At 42.5% G+C, this 15282-nt stretch overlaps 1 protein-coding gene and 1 long non-coding RNA gene across 9 annotated transcripts in view; one reads left to right on the top strand and one right to left on the bottom strand.

Annotated features, from left to right (window-relative positions):
- The window catches only part of DYM (dymeclin), a 105785-nt gene that overhangs the window by 76412 nt on the left and 14091 nt on the right, over window positions 1-15282 (top strand). For 6 of the 8 annotated variants that reach the window (XM_080572224.1, XM_080572225.1, XM_080572223.1 and 3 more), the window contains one exon: window positions 3224-3349. In XM_080572224.1, the coding sequence (XP_080428350.1) occupies window positions 3224-3349 (126 nt within the window). Of the gene's footprint in view, window positions 1-3223; window positions 3350-3438; window positions 3568-15282 lie in introns of those variants that run through there. The other 2 variants (XM_080572228.1, XM_080572229.1) reach the window with 2 other exon arrangements.
- On the bottom strand, window positions 4529-14892 carry LOC308184877. The gene is made up of 2 exons (XR_013942986.1): window positions 14797-14892; window positions 4529-13807 (listed from the first exon to the last, which is right to left on the bottom strand). It is a non-coding gene; the product is annotated as an uncharacterized lncRNA (long non-coding RNA).

Here is a 15282-nt window from a genome sequence, read left to right as displayed (position 1 = left end):
ACCTCTGTCATTGGCATGTAGATACCTTTGTTTTCTTGCTTTATCATTGATAATGCAACGTATCTTTTTTTTTTTCTTATAGCAGCCTTTTTTCTTGTAATAGCAGTCTGGTAGAATGAATAGGATATGTCTCCCATAGCTTATAGCAAGTCACTTTGTATAATTTCATAAAACACTTGGTTTAAATGTCTGATGCTATTAGGGATGTTCATGTCCGGAATTTGGCTACGAAATTAAACGTGCTTGCGAAGATTCTCCAGGAAGTGGTGGGACTGGTGAAATAGGGGCCAATTAAGGCATTTTTTCATAAGCTTAGTGTCATGGTTTGTGGATGGGAAAATGTCGAGCCTTTTCCTGTTTGTAGGAGCAGTTTACACATGCAGTGCCAGGGGAATATCTACTCGTAAGAAACAAGCTATTCCTATTAAATATGTCTTGCTTTGGCTGCTGACCTATACGTTTTACTGTTGCTTAACACAACTGGATTGAAATAATGCATAAGATGATGACATTAACTGATGGTACATCATTTATTTTTTTTTCCAGTGGCATAAATTTGTTTAAGCGAGGCACCGGTGTTGTGTTTCATTGTATACTAAAGAAAAGCTATTTTAAAACTTTTTGCTTGGGAAACTGTTCCTGACCTCTTGACTGAACACAGCACCTGCAGTTTACAGCATCTGTTTTTACCTGCCCCATGTTTTGGGGATTTAAAAGTAATTTTTTAATGGTGGCTATACCTTACTGGTTAAAAGCTCCTCCTGGAGAAGGAGTGTTAATAATAATCCAATAATGATACTTTAATGGCTCTGAACAAAAGGGCCCGCGGTACAAATAGAAGTGGTTATTGTATGCTTTTTTTCTTGCAGTTTCATTCAGAAATCATTCATTGGAGGGTGTGGCTGCACATTCAGAAGATCAGGGTATGCCAAGGCTTTTTGAATAGAGTTGCATCACTGTAGTTTTTCTTTAAAAAATAAAAAAATAAAAAAAAAGGAAAAAAAAAAAAAGAAAAACACTTATTTGCATGAATGTTCCTGGATGTAGCCCTCATCTGTTTGGAAAAATGGGCTAGGGAAGTTTTCTGTTAGCCACAAGAGTGAGTATGTTGCATCAAGCATGACTAATGCAGGGTCTTCCCAGTACGTGGCTAACCCATGCCAGTGTGTAAGAAGATAGATATAAAAGTTATAATGTCCACGTATAACATAAAAACGTGGAAGTGCATTTTGGTTACAATTCTTGATGAATTTTAATGCAACTAAAACTCTTAATTCAGTCTCGCGTCCTAACTCTTTTTTATTTAAATGGTGGTTTGCTGAATAGCTTTTGACCGGCACTGCTTGTCCTAAAGGAATGTGTACCTCAGCAGTCAGTATACGAAGGAAGAAGTGCCTGGAGGAGGAGGAACGTAGAAACTGTATGCGTTGATTTGGTTTCCACCTGGACATGGCACGGAGAATTTGCCATTTGCCTCCTTCAGTTTGGTCCCGTAGGTAGGATGGGTGAGGGAAGCCTGAAAGAGCGGTGGAAAGGAATGTACTGCGTGAGGCAGTCTATTCAGTGTAAAAATGAACGGAGGATTATTTTAGAGCTGTCTAAGAAGGTGTTCCACTGCTTACCTCCGCAGAGGCTTTCGTTTTTCTCCCTGTGAAGGCAAGTTGTAAATGCGCTTCTTGAGTAGTCTTATATTGTTTCCTCCTCTGTGCAGCTCACCATCATGCTTGCACTTGGAAATGGTGTTGAGCTTATGGAACGCAAAGCTACATACGGTATAAATATTTCAGTTGGAGATAGTGGGAGCGATGGGCTAATGCAGTGATGTTTGTCTCCCATCTCCCCCACCCAAGGAAAGGAATGTGTGTTTCTGCCACACGCCAAGCACATGCTCTAGGGACACGCTGTCTTTGCGTTCGTCTCAAGACCTATATTCACAAAACACAAAAATATCGCCTCCAGTTTTAACTGAAGAGAGATGTTTGGGAAGGATCCTTTGAAAACGTGAAGGGAGGAAGTTAGCAATGTGTAAATATTTTTTTTCCCTCCGCTTCTGCTGTGGTATTGTCTTGACCCTGGCTAAAGCATCTGTCAAAAGGCTTCGTGGCCTGCAGCACTTACCTCGGTCTCGTAGGTTTTAATAGAAACTGTCGTGTGTTTAATATGTTCCAACTGCTTTGGGACTTGTTGATTGTAACAGAACATTCTGGTAATTTCAGAGGCTCATGCACCACTTGGAGTCCTGGCCTGTCACCAGAATAGGTTTCACATGACTTGTTTTGAAAAACAGCGAAGTCTTTAGGTGTCTAGAATCTTCTTGGAATGAATTCTGCATCTCATTCCCTATCTTGGAATTAGGAGTTTTCTCAAGTTCCTTTTTCCAGGGTGTTCTGTGATTTAGGCCTATTCCTGCAGCGTGGGGAAGCCACGTTGTACCGAGCCAGTGGAAAGCTCATTTTCAGTTGGTAAGAGGACAATGTTTGCATCTGGATTAACTTTAGACTAGCATTCAGGTATGCTTGCAGTTGCAATGAAATCTCGTTTTCATTATTGTTGCAAGACTTTGGCTTAAGCTGTTCATCCTGGTGGAAATGTTGCAAGACCTTGGGCTGAACTCTCGTCGTAATGTCAGTTCTCTTTGGCTGCGTATTGTCTAGAATTGGAAAAACAGGCCTTTTCTAGTCTTAACCCAACCCAAACTGGTTCTTTTCTGGGATTAGCTCCACACACCAAAATAGGATCTGAGTTTCAGGTCTTAAAATGACCCTGTGCACCTCGACTTTAATGTGCCTGGCTGTATTTCATGAGGAAAGTCATTTCAGACCAGGCCTGTGCTAGCAGAAATGGTTAGAAACAATTGTTTTCCTGTCTGAACTGCTGAAAATCTTGTTTAATAATTTTATTTTCCCATAGTCTAGGAGGGAACTAAAGCTTTCAGAGCCTACAGTAACTAGTATGGCTGGAAATCTCATTTATTAGGAATTGAAATTCCACGTCTCACCACAAGAAAGAATTTGTTTAGACACTCTTGTGGAGACAGAATAAAACAGATGGAAGGTGTTTGAACTCTCTACGTCACCACTTAGGGGTGGTTATTTCAAGAGGGAGAAATTGCTACGTTATTGTTAAGGGCAGGGTGATACATGGGAGGTTTAGAGTCTCCTCTGTTTATTGTCTGAGGTATTTGAAAGACTAAACTAATACACACGTTTTTCCTTCCCTAAAGGTTCTGCCAATTCTTGAGATTCTGTATCACGTTGAAGAAAGGAATTCACACCATGTTTACATGGCTCTTATAATTTTGCTAATCCTTACAGAGGATGATGGCTTCAACCGATCCATTCATGAAGTGGTGAGTTCTAGTAAATAATTCTTCAGACCTAAGAACTGCTTAAATCTTTATTTACAAAGGTGCATCTGTATATCTCTTTTTCTCGGCAGACAGTGTTTATGGGTTGCGTGTGTTCATCCAGATTTGATGACATGTATGTTATTTCTTTTTTAAGGACTAATAAACAACAGTTAGTCTTCTCAGAACATGCCCTACTGATGTGAAGCAACGTGCTCCTGCTCCGTTTCGCAAAGGAGATGCTGCATATACCTCGTTTTCTCTCTTTTTCCGTGTTTCCTGTCACAGGTTAGCATAGTGATAGCATAGTGATAGCCAAGCAGGCTGTCTCAAAGATGTGGAGTGAGAAAATGGAGGGGGTAGAAGGGAGAGAAAAACAGAAAAAAAATATTTCTCTCTAAAAAATTTCCTTAACCAGTTTGATGCAGCCAAAAGGAGTTTTTAGTTGGAAATCTATTTTCCAGACTAAACGTTGCTTCCTTACTTGGCATTTCTTTTCTGTCTTTCTGCTAGATTAATATCTATTTTGTTGTCCATATAATATGATCCAAATTTTGACTAGCTTTGATGGGCCTTGTGGTCATCGGGATGAAGTAAGATGTCTTCATCAGAGTTGAACTTTTTAACCTTTTCTTCTTACGCATGCTCTCTGAGCCCTCGGTCTCAGTCCAAACCGCAAGGTTGGTTTGATCCAGTTCCCAGGGTCCAAGAGGCCCCAGTTATCTAGATGTCTTGCAAATTGAGCATTCTTTTAGTTCTCCTTACTCCTCATCATGAATCGGTGCATTCTCTCATGCTATCCTTGCACATATATTTTGTGTCTTCCAAGCGCAGCCCCGGAACAGTACATCGCAAATGTAACACATATTAAGCAATATTGTATATTTCATCTTCTATTATCAACATTTCCCCCCTTTGAAAGTATTTTACTCCTTTCGAGGAGGACAAATGCTTTCACTAACTAACTAAAATGTTTTACACTCAGTGCTCACCAGTAACATAATCAAGGAAAATTACAACATTAGGAATCAAGAAAATTACAAAGATTAGGATTGTCACAACATTTTATAAGTCCACCGCTTCTGCTTTATGTTACATTCGCTCTTCTGGTTGGGTTCACTTGATCTGGAACCGATTTTGTCTATTCGGTTTTCATTCCATTTTGCCTCCTGGGTTCCTCAGATTGTTTCTCTGAAATCCGAAGTTGTTATATGCTGGTGGAGGGTATTGCAGATGTGGTTCCATATGCTGAGCAATGGTTTGCATCACTGTCCAGTTCCAGGTTGTCTTCCTTAGAATCAGACTTTTCAGCATTATAAATGTTAACCAAATTAGTACCCCTACAATCACTAATATAATTATCGTCTCCAGTAAGGACTTAACCCAATTACTAATATTCCATCCACTAAAACTTTTATCCAACCGGCTTGTTGTCATATCTTTCTCTTCCTGCTCTGCATCTTGTTCCACTGAAGCCAGTTGTTCTATGACATGTTCTACATCAATAGTCACATTTGAAATGTGGATGCAGCAATGATCAATATGATCTTTTAGAAATCCGCATACTCCATGTTCCTTTAATAACAGTGTATCTAATGCCAATCGATTTTATAGCACTGTTTTAGTTGTAGCTTGTAGTTGGATATTAAGGTCTCTAAAGCCTTCTTTCGTGGCTCTCGCAAGCCTACTCACTTGTCCTGTAAGTTTATAAATCATTTCCCTATTTCGATAAGTAGCTACCTTTGCAAATAGAGATTCTAATGCCCAATTGAATTTTACTCCATCTGAGGGTTCATGCCATATATCTTCATCTGCCCCTTCTTCTAAACTTCTTTTTGCTCTACTAATTTGTAGGGTTTCCAACTTTCCCTTAAAAGGAGACTTTTTCCATATTGGACACAGTGTGGGGAGGGAGTCCTAGAGTTATTTCTTTTACTTCCCTATCTATCGGCAGGTGTGTAGTCCAAGTTCCATCACTGGCTGCCCATACAAATTATCCTGGACTTTGTATGGTACTATAGCTACAATCTACTGCGACTTGACTTGCCTGGCTATTTCTTTCTGAATTGTACTTAATTCCTTGGCTAGCACATCCTGCCCTAAGAGCTATTAATACCGGGGGTAAGTGCTTGATATCTTCATTATTACTGTCGCAAGTATATTCCTTCTCACAGGTCCACCAAGCTACCTTTGTTGACTCTTGTCTACCACTACTGTCAAACCTGGCTTACTGTATAAAACTGATCAGTTCCATTCTGCTTTCCCTGCCATTTAATATACCATGATGTATTCCCTCCATACTGGAATTTCTGCAATAAACTTACTGTCCAAGCACTATCCCACCCTTTCATTCCTTTTGGCTCATTTTTCTCTTGGCATTCCAAAGTAATCTTTTCTCTAGGTCCTTCTACTATACGTAGTTCATCATAATGACACCGTCCCACATTCTTAAATCTGCCTATCATTACGAATTGGTAGTTCTTTTCACATTCAGACCTTGATGTTGGGGGGCTGTTTCCTATAGCATTACGTAACATTTATCCTCTCTAAAATTTTCACTTCTTTACGTTGAATTGTTTTATTTCCTTTTACTTGGGGCAGTGGGGAGGTTATTATACCCCACTCAAGCGGGTCCCCTGCTGCTTTTGGAATGGGCATACAAGCAGTAATTCTATCAGTTCCTTTCATTATGGCAAAATCTTTAATCAATCCTACCAGTAAATTCTCTGATGGTTGCCTGTGTGGGATCTGTACCACTTGTGTCCATGGTACCTGGTCCTCCCTTTTTCTTCAAGATCGTTTTTGGTGGGCTACCAATATCCCTTTATCCAATTTCGGATATACCAATATTTCTCTTATCCCATAATCTGTGCTGTTTTCATGTGTTACTATGCACTGGTAGTTTCCTTTGTTGACATTAGTAACACTAAACAGGGTTAGGGTGGTAGCTCCTCTCAGTTGTTGGCCCAATTCTAGGGTTTTACTTACGTACGCCTTCCCCTTCCATCCAGCCTTCAATCCTGTATTGTCCCCGGTTGTGTTTACGTATATTTCCTGGCTCTGTCTGGAGTCATTTATTTTCTCCCAGACCGCCTCTAGAGAGCTAGTTGTTATTCGTTTATCGTCGTGCATTCCACATTCCAAAGTAACATTCTCTCCTCTGAATATTTCCTCTTTGTTATATTTTTCTGGTATTTCTAGGAACCCAATTACAAGGTATTTACACAAAACAATTACCGTTATCGTTACTGCTGTTAAGAACCCCGACATTGTATGGTTATACGTGCCTCATCTGTAGTTTTGTATCTCCGATTGCTCGCACAGACCAAAGTTCAGGAACCTTTTTCACCTGAGTATAATGAATCCAAGCATCCACCCCTTCTACCTTTACAGCTGTAAAAGCAGTCAATAATACTTGATAAGGTCCGGCCCACCGTTCTTTCAGGGGTTCTTCGTTCCAGTTTTTAATGTATACTCGGTCGCCTGGCTGAATGTCGTGGACAGGATTTTCCAGTGACAATGGTCGGTTCCACACCAGAACACTTTGAAGTTGAGCTAAAGTTTTGCCAAGAGACAATACATAATTATAAACATCCTGGTTCCCTGTTATGTGCATATTAGGGTTTGGTTCTGGGGATTCATAAGGCTTTCCATACATAATCTCCTAAGGGCTTACTGACATTCCACTCCTTGGCTTTATCCTTATTCTCAATAAGGCTATAGGCAAAGCTTGCAGCCATTGTATTTTGGCTTCCTGGCAGATTTTACTGATCTGTCCCTTTAGTGTTTGGTTCATCCTTTCTACCTGTTCACTAGATTGGGGTCTCCATGCAGTATGTAAATTTCAAGAAATTCCTAATAGCCGGCTTACGTCTTCAATCACAGATGCAACAAAGCGCGGTCCCCTCTCCGAGGATATTCCTAACGGTACCCCAAACCTCGGAATGATTTCCTGCAATAACCATTTTACTGTCTCTTTAGCTTGATTGGTGCGACAGGGAAGGGCTTCTGGCCATCCGGAAAAGGTGTCAACCCCTACTAACAAATACCTATATCCCCTAGTCCTAGGTAACTCTACAAAATCAACTTGCCAGTAATCTCCTGGTTCTATTCCTACTCTAACTATTCCCATCTCAGCATGTTTTCTTGCTACTGGATTATTTTTCAGACAAATCTCACACTCGGACATTACTGATTTTGCCATTGTTAACATATGTGTAGAGATGTTTTCTCCTCAAGAAACTGGCTGCTCGTGGCTTGGACTGGCGTACACTTCGTTGGGTTAAAAACTGGCTGGATGGCCGGGCCCAAAGAGTTGTGGTGAATGGAGTCAAATCTGGTTGGAGGCCGGTCACTAGTGGTGTCCCCCAGGGCTCAGTGCTGGGGCCGGTCCTCTTTAATATCTTTATTGATGACCTGGATGAGGGGATCGAGTGCACCCTCAGTAAGTTTGCAGATGACACCAAGTTAGGTGCGTGTGTCGATCTGCTTGAGGGTAGGAAGGCTCTGCAGGAGGATCTGGATAGGCTGGACCGATGGGCTGAGGCCAACTGTATGAAGTTCAACAAGGCCAAGTGCCGGGTCCTGCACCTGGGGCGTAACAACCCCAAGCAGAGCTACAGGCTGGGAGATGAGTGGCTGGAAAGCTGCCTGGAAGAGAAGGACCTGGGAGTACTGGTTGATAGTCGGCTGAATATGAGCCAGCAGTGTGATCAGGTGGCCAAGAAGGCCAACAGCAGCCTGGCTTGTATCAGAAGCAGCGTGGCCAGCAGGTCTAGGGAAGTGATTGTCCCCCTGTACTCGGCTCTGGTGAGGCCGCACCTCGAGTACTGTGTTCAGTTTTGGGCCCCTCGCTACAAGAAGGACATGGACGTGCTCGAGCGAGTCCAGAGAAGGGTGACGAAGCTGGTGAGGGGTCTGGAGAACAAGTCTTACGAGGAGCGGCTGAGGGAGCTGGGATTGTTCAGCCTGGAGAAGAGGAGGCTCAGGGGCGCCCTCATCGCTCTCTATAGGTACCTTAAAGGAGGCTGTAGGGAGGTGGGGGTTGGTCTGTTCTCCCACGTGCCTGGTGACAGGACGAGGGGGAATGGGCTAAAGTTGTGCCAGGGGAGGTTTAGGTTGGCTATTAGGAAGAACTTCTTTACCGAAAGGGTTGTTAGGCGTTGGAACGGGCTGCCCAGGGAAGTGGTGGAGTCACCATCCCTGGAGGTCTTTAAGAGACGTTTAGATGTTGAGCTTAGTGATACGGTTTAGTGGAGGACTTGTTAGTGTTAGGTCAGAGGTTGGACTGGGTGATCTTGGAGGTCTCTTCCAACCTAGACGATTCTGTGATTCTGTGAGATAATGCTACGTTTTAAAAATGTTACCGTTGCCTCTGCACCCCAGTGATGCTCATTATGTCTTGTCTGAAGTATTTCTTGCATCACCAAGGGGGGTATTACTACCTGGCCCGTAGCAGTTACATACCATCCATCAGAGTTCTTTCGGGCCTTTAGGAGATTTGCTAATTTCTCATCCTCTGGCGAATATCTGGGTTCCTTGGGAAGATTAAGACGAGTGGGGCCTACCTTGAGTGGTACCAAAGCCATTATATTCCATACCTCCCGAGCAATTTGTCGAGCTGCTCGATCTGCCAGCCGATTCCCTTCTGATATTTTCGAGGTTCCTCCTTGATAGGCTTTACAGTGCATAATAGCCACTTGTTTTGGTTTTTGTACCACATTTATCAAATTTAACACCTCCTCTTGATACCTTATATTGGCCCCTTGTGAGGACAACAGCCCTCTTTCTTTCCATAATGCTCCATGAACACGGACTACTCCAAAGGCATACTTTGAATCTGTCCAAATATTTACTATCTTTTCTTTGCTCAGTTCCAGTGCTCGAGTTAGAGCTATCAGTTCCGCTCGCTGTGCCGACATTCCAGGTGGTAAAGGTGTTGCTTCGATTACTGTCTTCAGGGTTGTTACTGCATACCCTGCATATCGTGTTCCATTCTCCACAAAACTACTACCATCAGTAAAAGTTTCCAGTCATACCTTCCAAGGGGTACATCCTTCGAATCTTCGTGGCTGGCGTGAGTGTTAAGTGGCAGACACTCCAACCAGGACTAGAGGGGCCCTGCTTCCGGCCAGGTAGAGGAGAGGGATAACCGGATTTATTGGACTGTGTGGATCCGATGGCCTGGCACGTTGGAACCACAAGAATACAAAGCTCTAGTGGACACAGGCACACAGTGTACCCTAATGCCATCAGGCTACCAAGGGACAGAACTCATCTGTATCTCTGGAGTGACAGGTGGATCCCAACAGCTAACTGTATTGGAACCTGAAGCGAGTCCAACTGGGAATGAGTGGCGAAAGCACCTCATCGTGACTGGCCCCGAGGCTCCATGCATCCTTGGCATAGACTACCTCAAGAGAGGGTACTTCAAGGATCCAAAAGGGTACTGGTGGGCTTTTGGCATAGCTACTTTGAGCACAGAGAAGATTAGGCAGCTGTCTACCCTGCCTGGTCTTTCAGAAGACTCTTCCGTTGTAGGATTGCTGAAGGTTGAAGAACAGCAGGTACCAATCGCTAGGGGTGAGTGAATTAGAAAAAGCTATTGTAAATATCTCAGCTATAATTGAAGAACTAGAAAATAATAGTCTGGATGCAAGAAAAATGAGATAAGTTTGCAAAAACAGTACTCTAGAATCGAATGGTATTAGATTTATTAATAACCTCACAAGGAGGAGCGTGCACTGTAATTAATGCTAGTTGCTGTATATATGTAGATCAAATGGGACAAAGTTCACTGATCTCAAAAATATTTGGGAAAAAAACAAGATCCTGTGAGAAACATCTCAAATAATTTTCTTCAGACAGGATCTGCTGTGAAGCTTATTTTATTTGCAATTGCAATGGCGGGTGTCCTGTCAATCAGGAGTGCATTTTAGTAAACAAATCATAACCTTTTATTCCCTATTACCTGACACCTGATCACCTCCCCTGTTTCCTCATTGGCTGAGTACTACAGGTTCACAAGCTACTCGACGTTCCTCTATACCATATATGTACAATTTTTCTTTTTTTAAACCCTTTAATTTCTCCTTTATGTTTTGAGAACCTGTGATCTTTGTTTTACTGTTCTCACACTGCTCATCCTGTTTTTCTCAAGCTTCCACCTTATTTTGGAACAGTGAGGCCTTCTGTCCACTTATCTACTTAGCCTTTTCCTTGTTATGACTACACAACTACCTTGGAATACAGAAAAGTAATTCTCTACTTCAAAAACACAACTTAGTTTCTCACAATTCCCCCCTCTTCTTTTCTTACTCCTATTGTTGTTTTTGCACCTCTTCATGTACCACACTCTTGAGTTTTTCCAACATTAAGGTGCAATATTCTTCTTCGGATGTCACAGGAGATGACAGATACACAATGCCATTATTATTACAATACCAACAAATAGTTGTTTGAGCCAATTCTATTCAGGTAATCACGAAATTAGTTTCTCCCAAATGTTTCTAAATCCCCAGGAAGTGTCATCAGTCAAATTCATTCCATTTAATCTACATATATACAGCAACTAGTATTAATTACAGTGCACGCTCCTCCTCGTGAGGTTATTAATAAATCTAATACTATTCCATTCTAGAGTACTATTTTTGCAATCTTACCTAACTTATTTTCTAGATCTTCAATATATTTACAATATTTTTGTATTTTGAGATATTTACAATAGCTTTTTCTAATTCACTCACCCCTAACCAAGGTAAAAACCACCTTGCAAAACTGTGAAATGCCCTGTTGTTTCTTTTTACTAGAGGATTATCTGGAGTCTGCTTAATGCTGCGTGTGGTCTCAAGGGGGCTTTGGTTTTGTGGGTCTTCAATAATAATTACATTTGGAATTATTGCCTCCAGGGTACAAGCTCCCTTCCATCCTAGGGGCAACACCTTCCTGGCTTTATTGCCACATAGCCAGTACCACCCCTTGCCATTTGGGACAGGCCATCTGGTTACAGGATTCTCATGTTGTATCTGGTGTGCATTATGTATATTAGCATTCCTGTGGCTACCATATTAGGTACAGTATGGATTATTCCCTACTTCATGGATATTTCCACACCCAGGGTCAGTACTATTGCCCCCTGAGTTTTCTATCAATGTTGTTTAAAAGGCACCTTTGATAACACAGTATATTGTAGCCAGGACTATGTGTAGGGAGCTCAACTTCAAAATCTATTCCTTCTCGGGACTGAGTATGATCTGTCATTTTTAGAAATCTAGAGAATCCTGTTATAAATGACTGAGTCCCAAATAGGATTACAATCAAAGTTTACAATTTATTAAATGAATAGAGGCAAGCAAACAGCGCTGGGTGCGCCGGGAGTCTCTGCTCCACCAGGACGCACACCTGTTACGTAAGACGGCTGGTTTTTATGCTCCCAGGCTAATACATATTCATTACTACTTCTAGAAGAGGCAGGGTTATTATAATTGGTTTCCCGAATCCGAAGTCCTCCCAGGTGCGCCTGCTTATCAGTCTCTGTTAGTTTCTCGGGGGCCGCTCGGACAGGGAGGCTCATATTCTTCTTCCTTATCTAGTGGTCTCTTGGCCGGCTGTCAGAAGTTACTGCACGTCCGTGCAAAGTCAGCAGTTTTTCTCTGAAGAAATCCCTTTGTTCTCTTCTCGCCTAAACCCAGGCCTCAATGTTAACCCTTCAAATCCCTTAGTGGCACGAATTGCTGGACCATTCCTTACAATTCCTCCCCTTTTTTTTTAATATCATCAATTCGTGTCTCTTCTTCAACCTTTGTTAGTAACAATTGGATTTCATCAGTCAGTTCTCGGGGTGTCCATTTCTTAAGCATCATTATCGACACATCACCTTTTCTCTCCCGAAGTCATCACAAATTGGGTGCTATTTATTATTCGCAGTACCAACAACGTAAAGCAAGGTATCATACAAGGTATAAACAATAATGTCATTACACCACATAAAAATAAAAACAGCATCCTTTTAACCCATGGTCCACCAGGCAACCACGAAAAGAAATCCCAATCCATACCCTTCCAAGTTTGTACTGGGACGTGGGCTAGCTTTCTAATTTCTTTTGTTATCTGTTTAACCACTTTTCCATTATCATCAATCTGTAGACAACAATTAGAATCGTTCAGTTTTCCACACACTCCCCCTTCTTCTGCTAGTAAATAGTCTAAGACCATTCTATGTTGAAAGATAGCATTCCTCATCTGAGTGGATTGATCAGAAGATCCAAGGCCGTCGCTGTTTGATTGGTTACAACTTCGAGGATAGCTTGCAACCTAATTATTAGGTTCAAATTATAAATAGGTTCTCGGGCTCCTGATACCAACTCATTCGGGTTCCAGGTAGCTGGCCCATAATGCTGTATGATTCTTTCAGGAGGCCATTCATCCTTTCCCCTCTTTTGGGCACTACCCCCGGCTAAGGAAGTATCAATAGATCGTTTCATTCTGTTCAGGTCATCATATAATCTTATTCCTAAATGATCTCCTTGTGTTTGTGACAATAAAAAGAACAAGGGTCTTATGTACCCCACATAGCATATTCCCGACCAGTTTCCGGGTAGCCTCTTGTAAGCATGTTTGCCACACACCAAATAATGTCCCTTTAGGGCCCACGTCCCGTTTGGAAAAGGACCATCCCATCCCTCTTTACCCTTTGGGGCGTGATAATACAGAGTGTCCTTGTTACCGAGTGGTCCTGTTACAATGTCTGCCCCGTTTGTTCTCGTATATGCGCACTTCCAAGCTCCCACGTTGGGTTTCCACTTACAGTCACAATTCAGTTCTCCTTGGCGGCCTGTCATATTATAAGCTGACCAGAAATGTTTAAAGAACACTCGCCTCCCATTCTCATCCTGCCATTTCCAACGACAGACCCGCACCACATGCTGTTCCTTAGTGGAGTTATCACGCTGACAGCTCAAGATTTGACCATCAAATTGTCCCCCCGCTTGTGCTCTTGCCACAGTTTTACATCCGGATCCAAAAAATTCTCTGTATGAGCATTTCATCCAAGTCCCATTTCTCAGCTGAACGTGTGTGGCGTTCCATTTCCCACTACGTGCTGTACAGCTTATAGGACTACATCCAGGATCGGTACAATCATATCCGGGGGACAGAGTCCAATTGCAAATGCTTTTTCCCACCGCCACTGTTCCTGTTCTGTTCAAGCAGTATACACCCCGAGCTGACAAGTGTAACTGCCATGGGCCTCCTTCCTCTTTCCAAAATTGCGTCCCATTATGAACTTCGCTCAAATTACTGACCCACCACTTGGGTTCGACCGGGCCTGCTACCCAGGGCCAACTTTCAGTTTCCCCCTGGTCCTCCACAAATCCAGCAGTTACTAAGGTTAAAGGCCTTGGCCACTTCCTCCCCCAAAGTGAAAAAGTTATTCCTCCATTCCTGCCCATGGCCCAATTGCCCCTGTAAAAACAATACCAGGAAGTATAGCATTTCTTATCCTTTTGCACTGTCCAATCTTGAGAGTGTGGGAAGCTCCTTCAATCATGGGGTTGGGCCCGCTTTCAGAGCTTGTGTTACCATTCAGCCCTTCGGGGTGATCCAGCTCCTGGAAAAACTAATCACAATTTTATTATGGGTTCAAAAGGTTCTCATGTTGTTTTCTCAGGACAACCTGACCTTAGTGCGGGAGAAGTCCGGTCGAGGCCCTCTCACTCGGCGGTCAATACCCATAGGGGTTGCCTCCCTCGGTAGACCATACACACCACAGTGGAGGGTCCTACCCCGGTCTTGCCTTCTCCCTTTCCTCCCTTCAGCCTTGTTGTCTTTATCCAGTGCCCTTAATTCATGCAGAACCTCATTGCTGGGATATCAGTTCCTCTTTAGTCTCAGTTTCAGTTCCCCAGGAGTGGGCTCAACCCTCCAGGCTTCAGTAGTTATTGGTCCTTTTATTCTGGATGCGTGGGTCCAACCCCTTTCTGCTGTTCTCACAGCTGTTTCAGTAGTAAGTAAAACAAGGTACGGTCCCTCCCATCGGGGGTTCAATGATTCTTCTCTCCAGGTTTTTATTAAGACCTTGTCTCCTGGTTGTATCTTATGAATAGCAAATCCTAAAGGTGGTGTCTGAGTCATCATCCCAATTTCTCTTATCTCCTGTAATCTCCTTCCAATGGTAATTATGTATTTCTGGATACTATGATCCTCAACTACATTGTTCCCTAGGGGCATCCCTTGAGAATAAGGCATACCATATAACATTTCATATGATGATAATCCAGTCTCACTGTGTGGTTTAGTTCTTATGTTTAAAAGTGCCAATGGTAAGCATTTCGTCCAGGGCAGCTGTGTCTCGATCATTAACTTAGCCAATTGTTGTTTTATTGTTTGATTCATCCTTTCTACTTTCCCTGAGCTTTGTGGGTGCCACGGAGTGTGGTATTCCCACTGAATACCTTTGAAGGGGTACATCCTTCGAATCTTTGCGGCTGGCGTATGTTCGATTATTTCCACACAATTGTGTTCCAACGGTCCTTCTTCTGGAACAGTTCCTAGAAATACTGCTGGATATAACAGGTTAGTCGTTTTCAAGGTTATGTCATCTTGTTCAGTTAGTATTGCCTGATATTTCATCATCCGGCTGGGTGATAACCAGTGGCCCCCCTTTTGTTCTAAAACGGTTGTTACCATATGTGGTCCAAAAACTTCAATATGTTTTCCCATTTGAAGGCAAAGAATTTTCTACTATCTTTATCAAGAGGTATGCAAAAGAAGGCATCCTTTAAATCTATCACGGTAAACCATTTATATTTCTCTCTCACAGATGTTAACAATGTGTAAGGATTAGCTACTACCGGGTGAATGTCCTTTGTTATTTCACTTATTGCCCTAAGATCTTGTACTAATCTATACTCGCCATTCGGCTTCTTTACTGGAAAAAT

Source organism: Anser brachyrhynchus (genome assembly GCF_964034855.1).
Source record: "Anser brachyrhynchus genome assembly, chromosome: W".
NCBI classification, from domain to species: domain Eukaryota; kingdom Metazoa; phylum Chordata; class Aves; order Anseriformes; family Anatidae; genus Anser; species Anser brachyrhynchus.
Note: the sequence above shows the minus strand (reverse complement) of the source record. Positions and strands in the feature narration are given on the sequence as shown.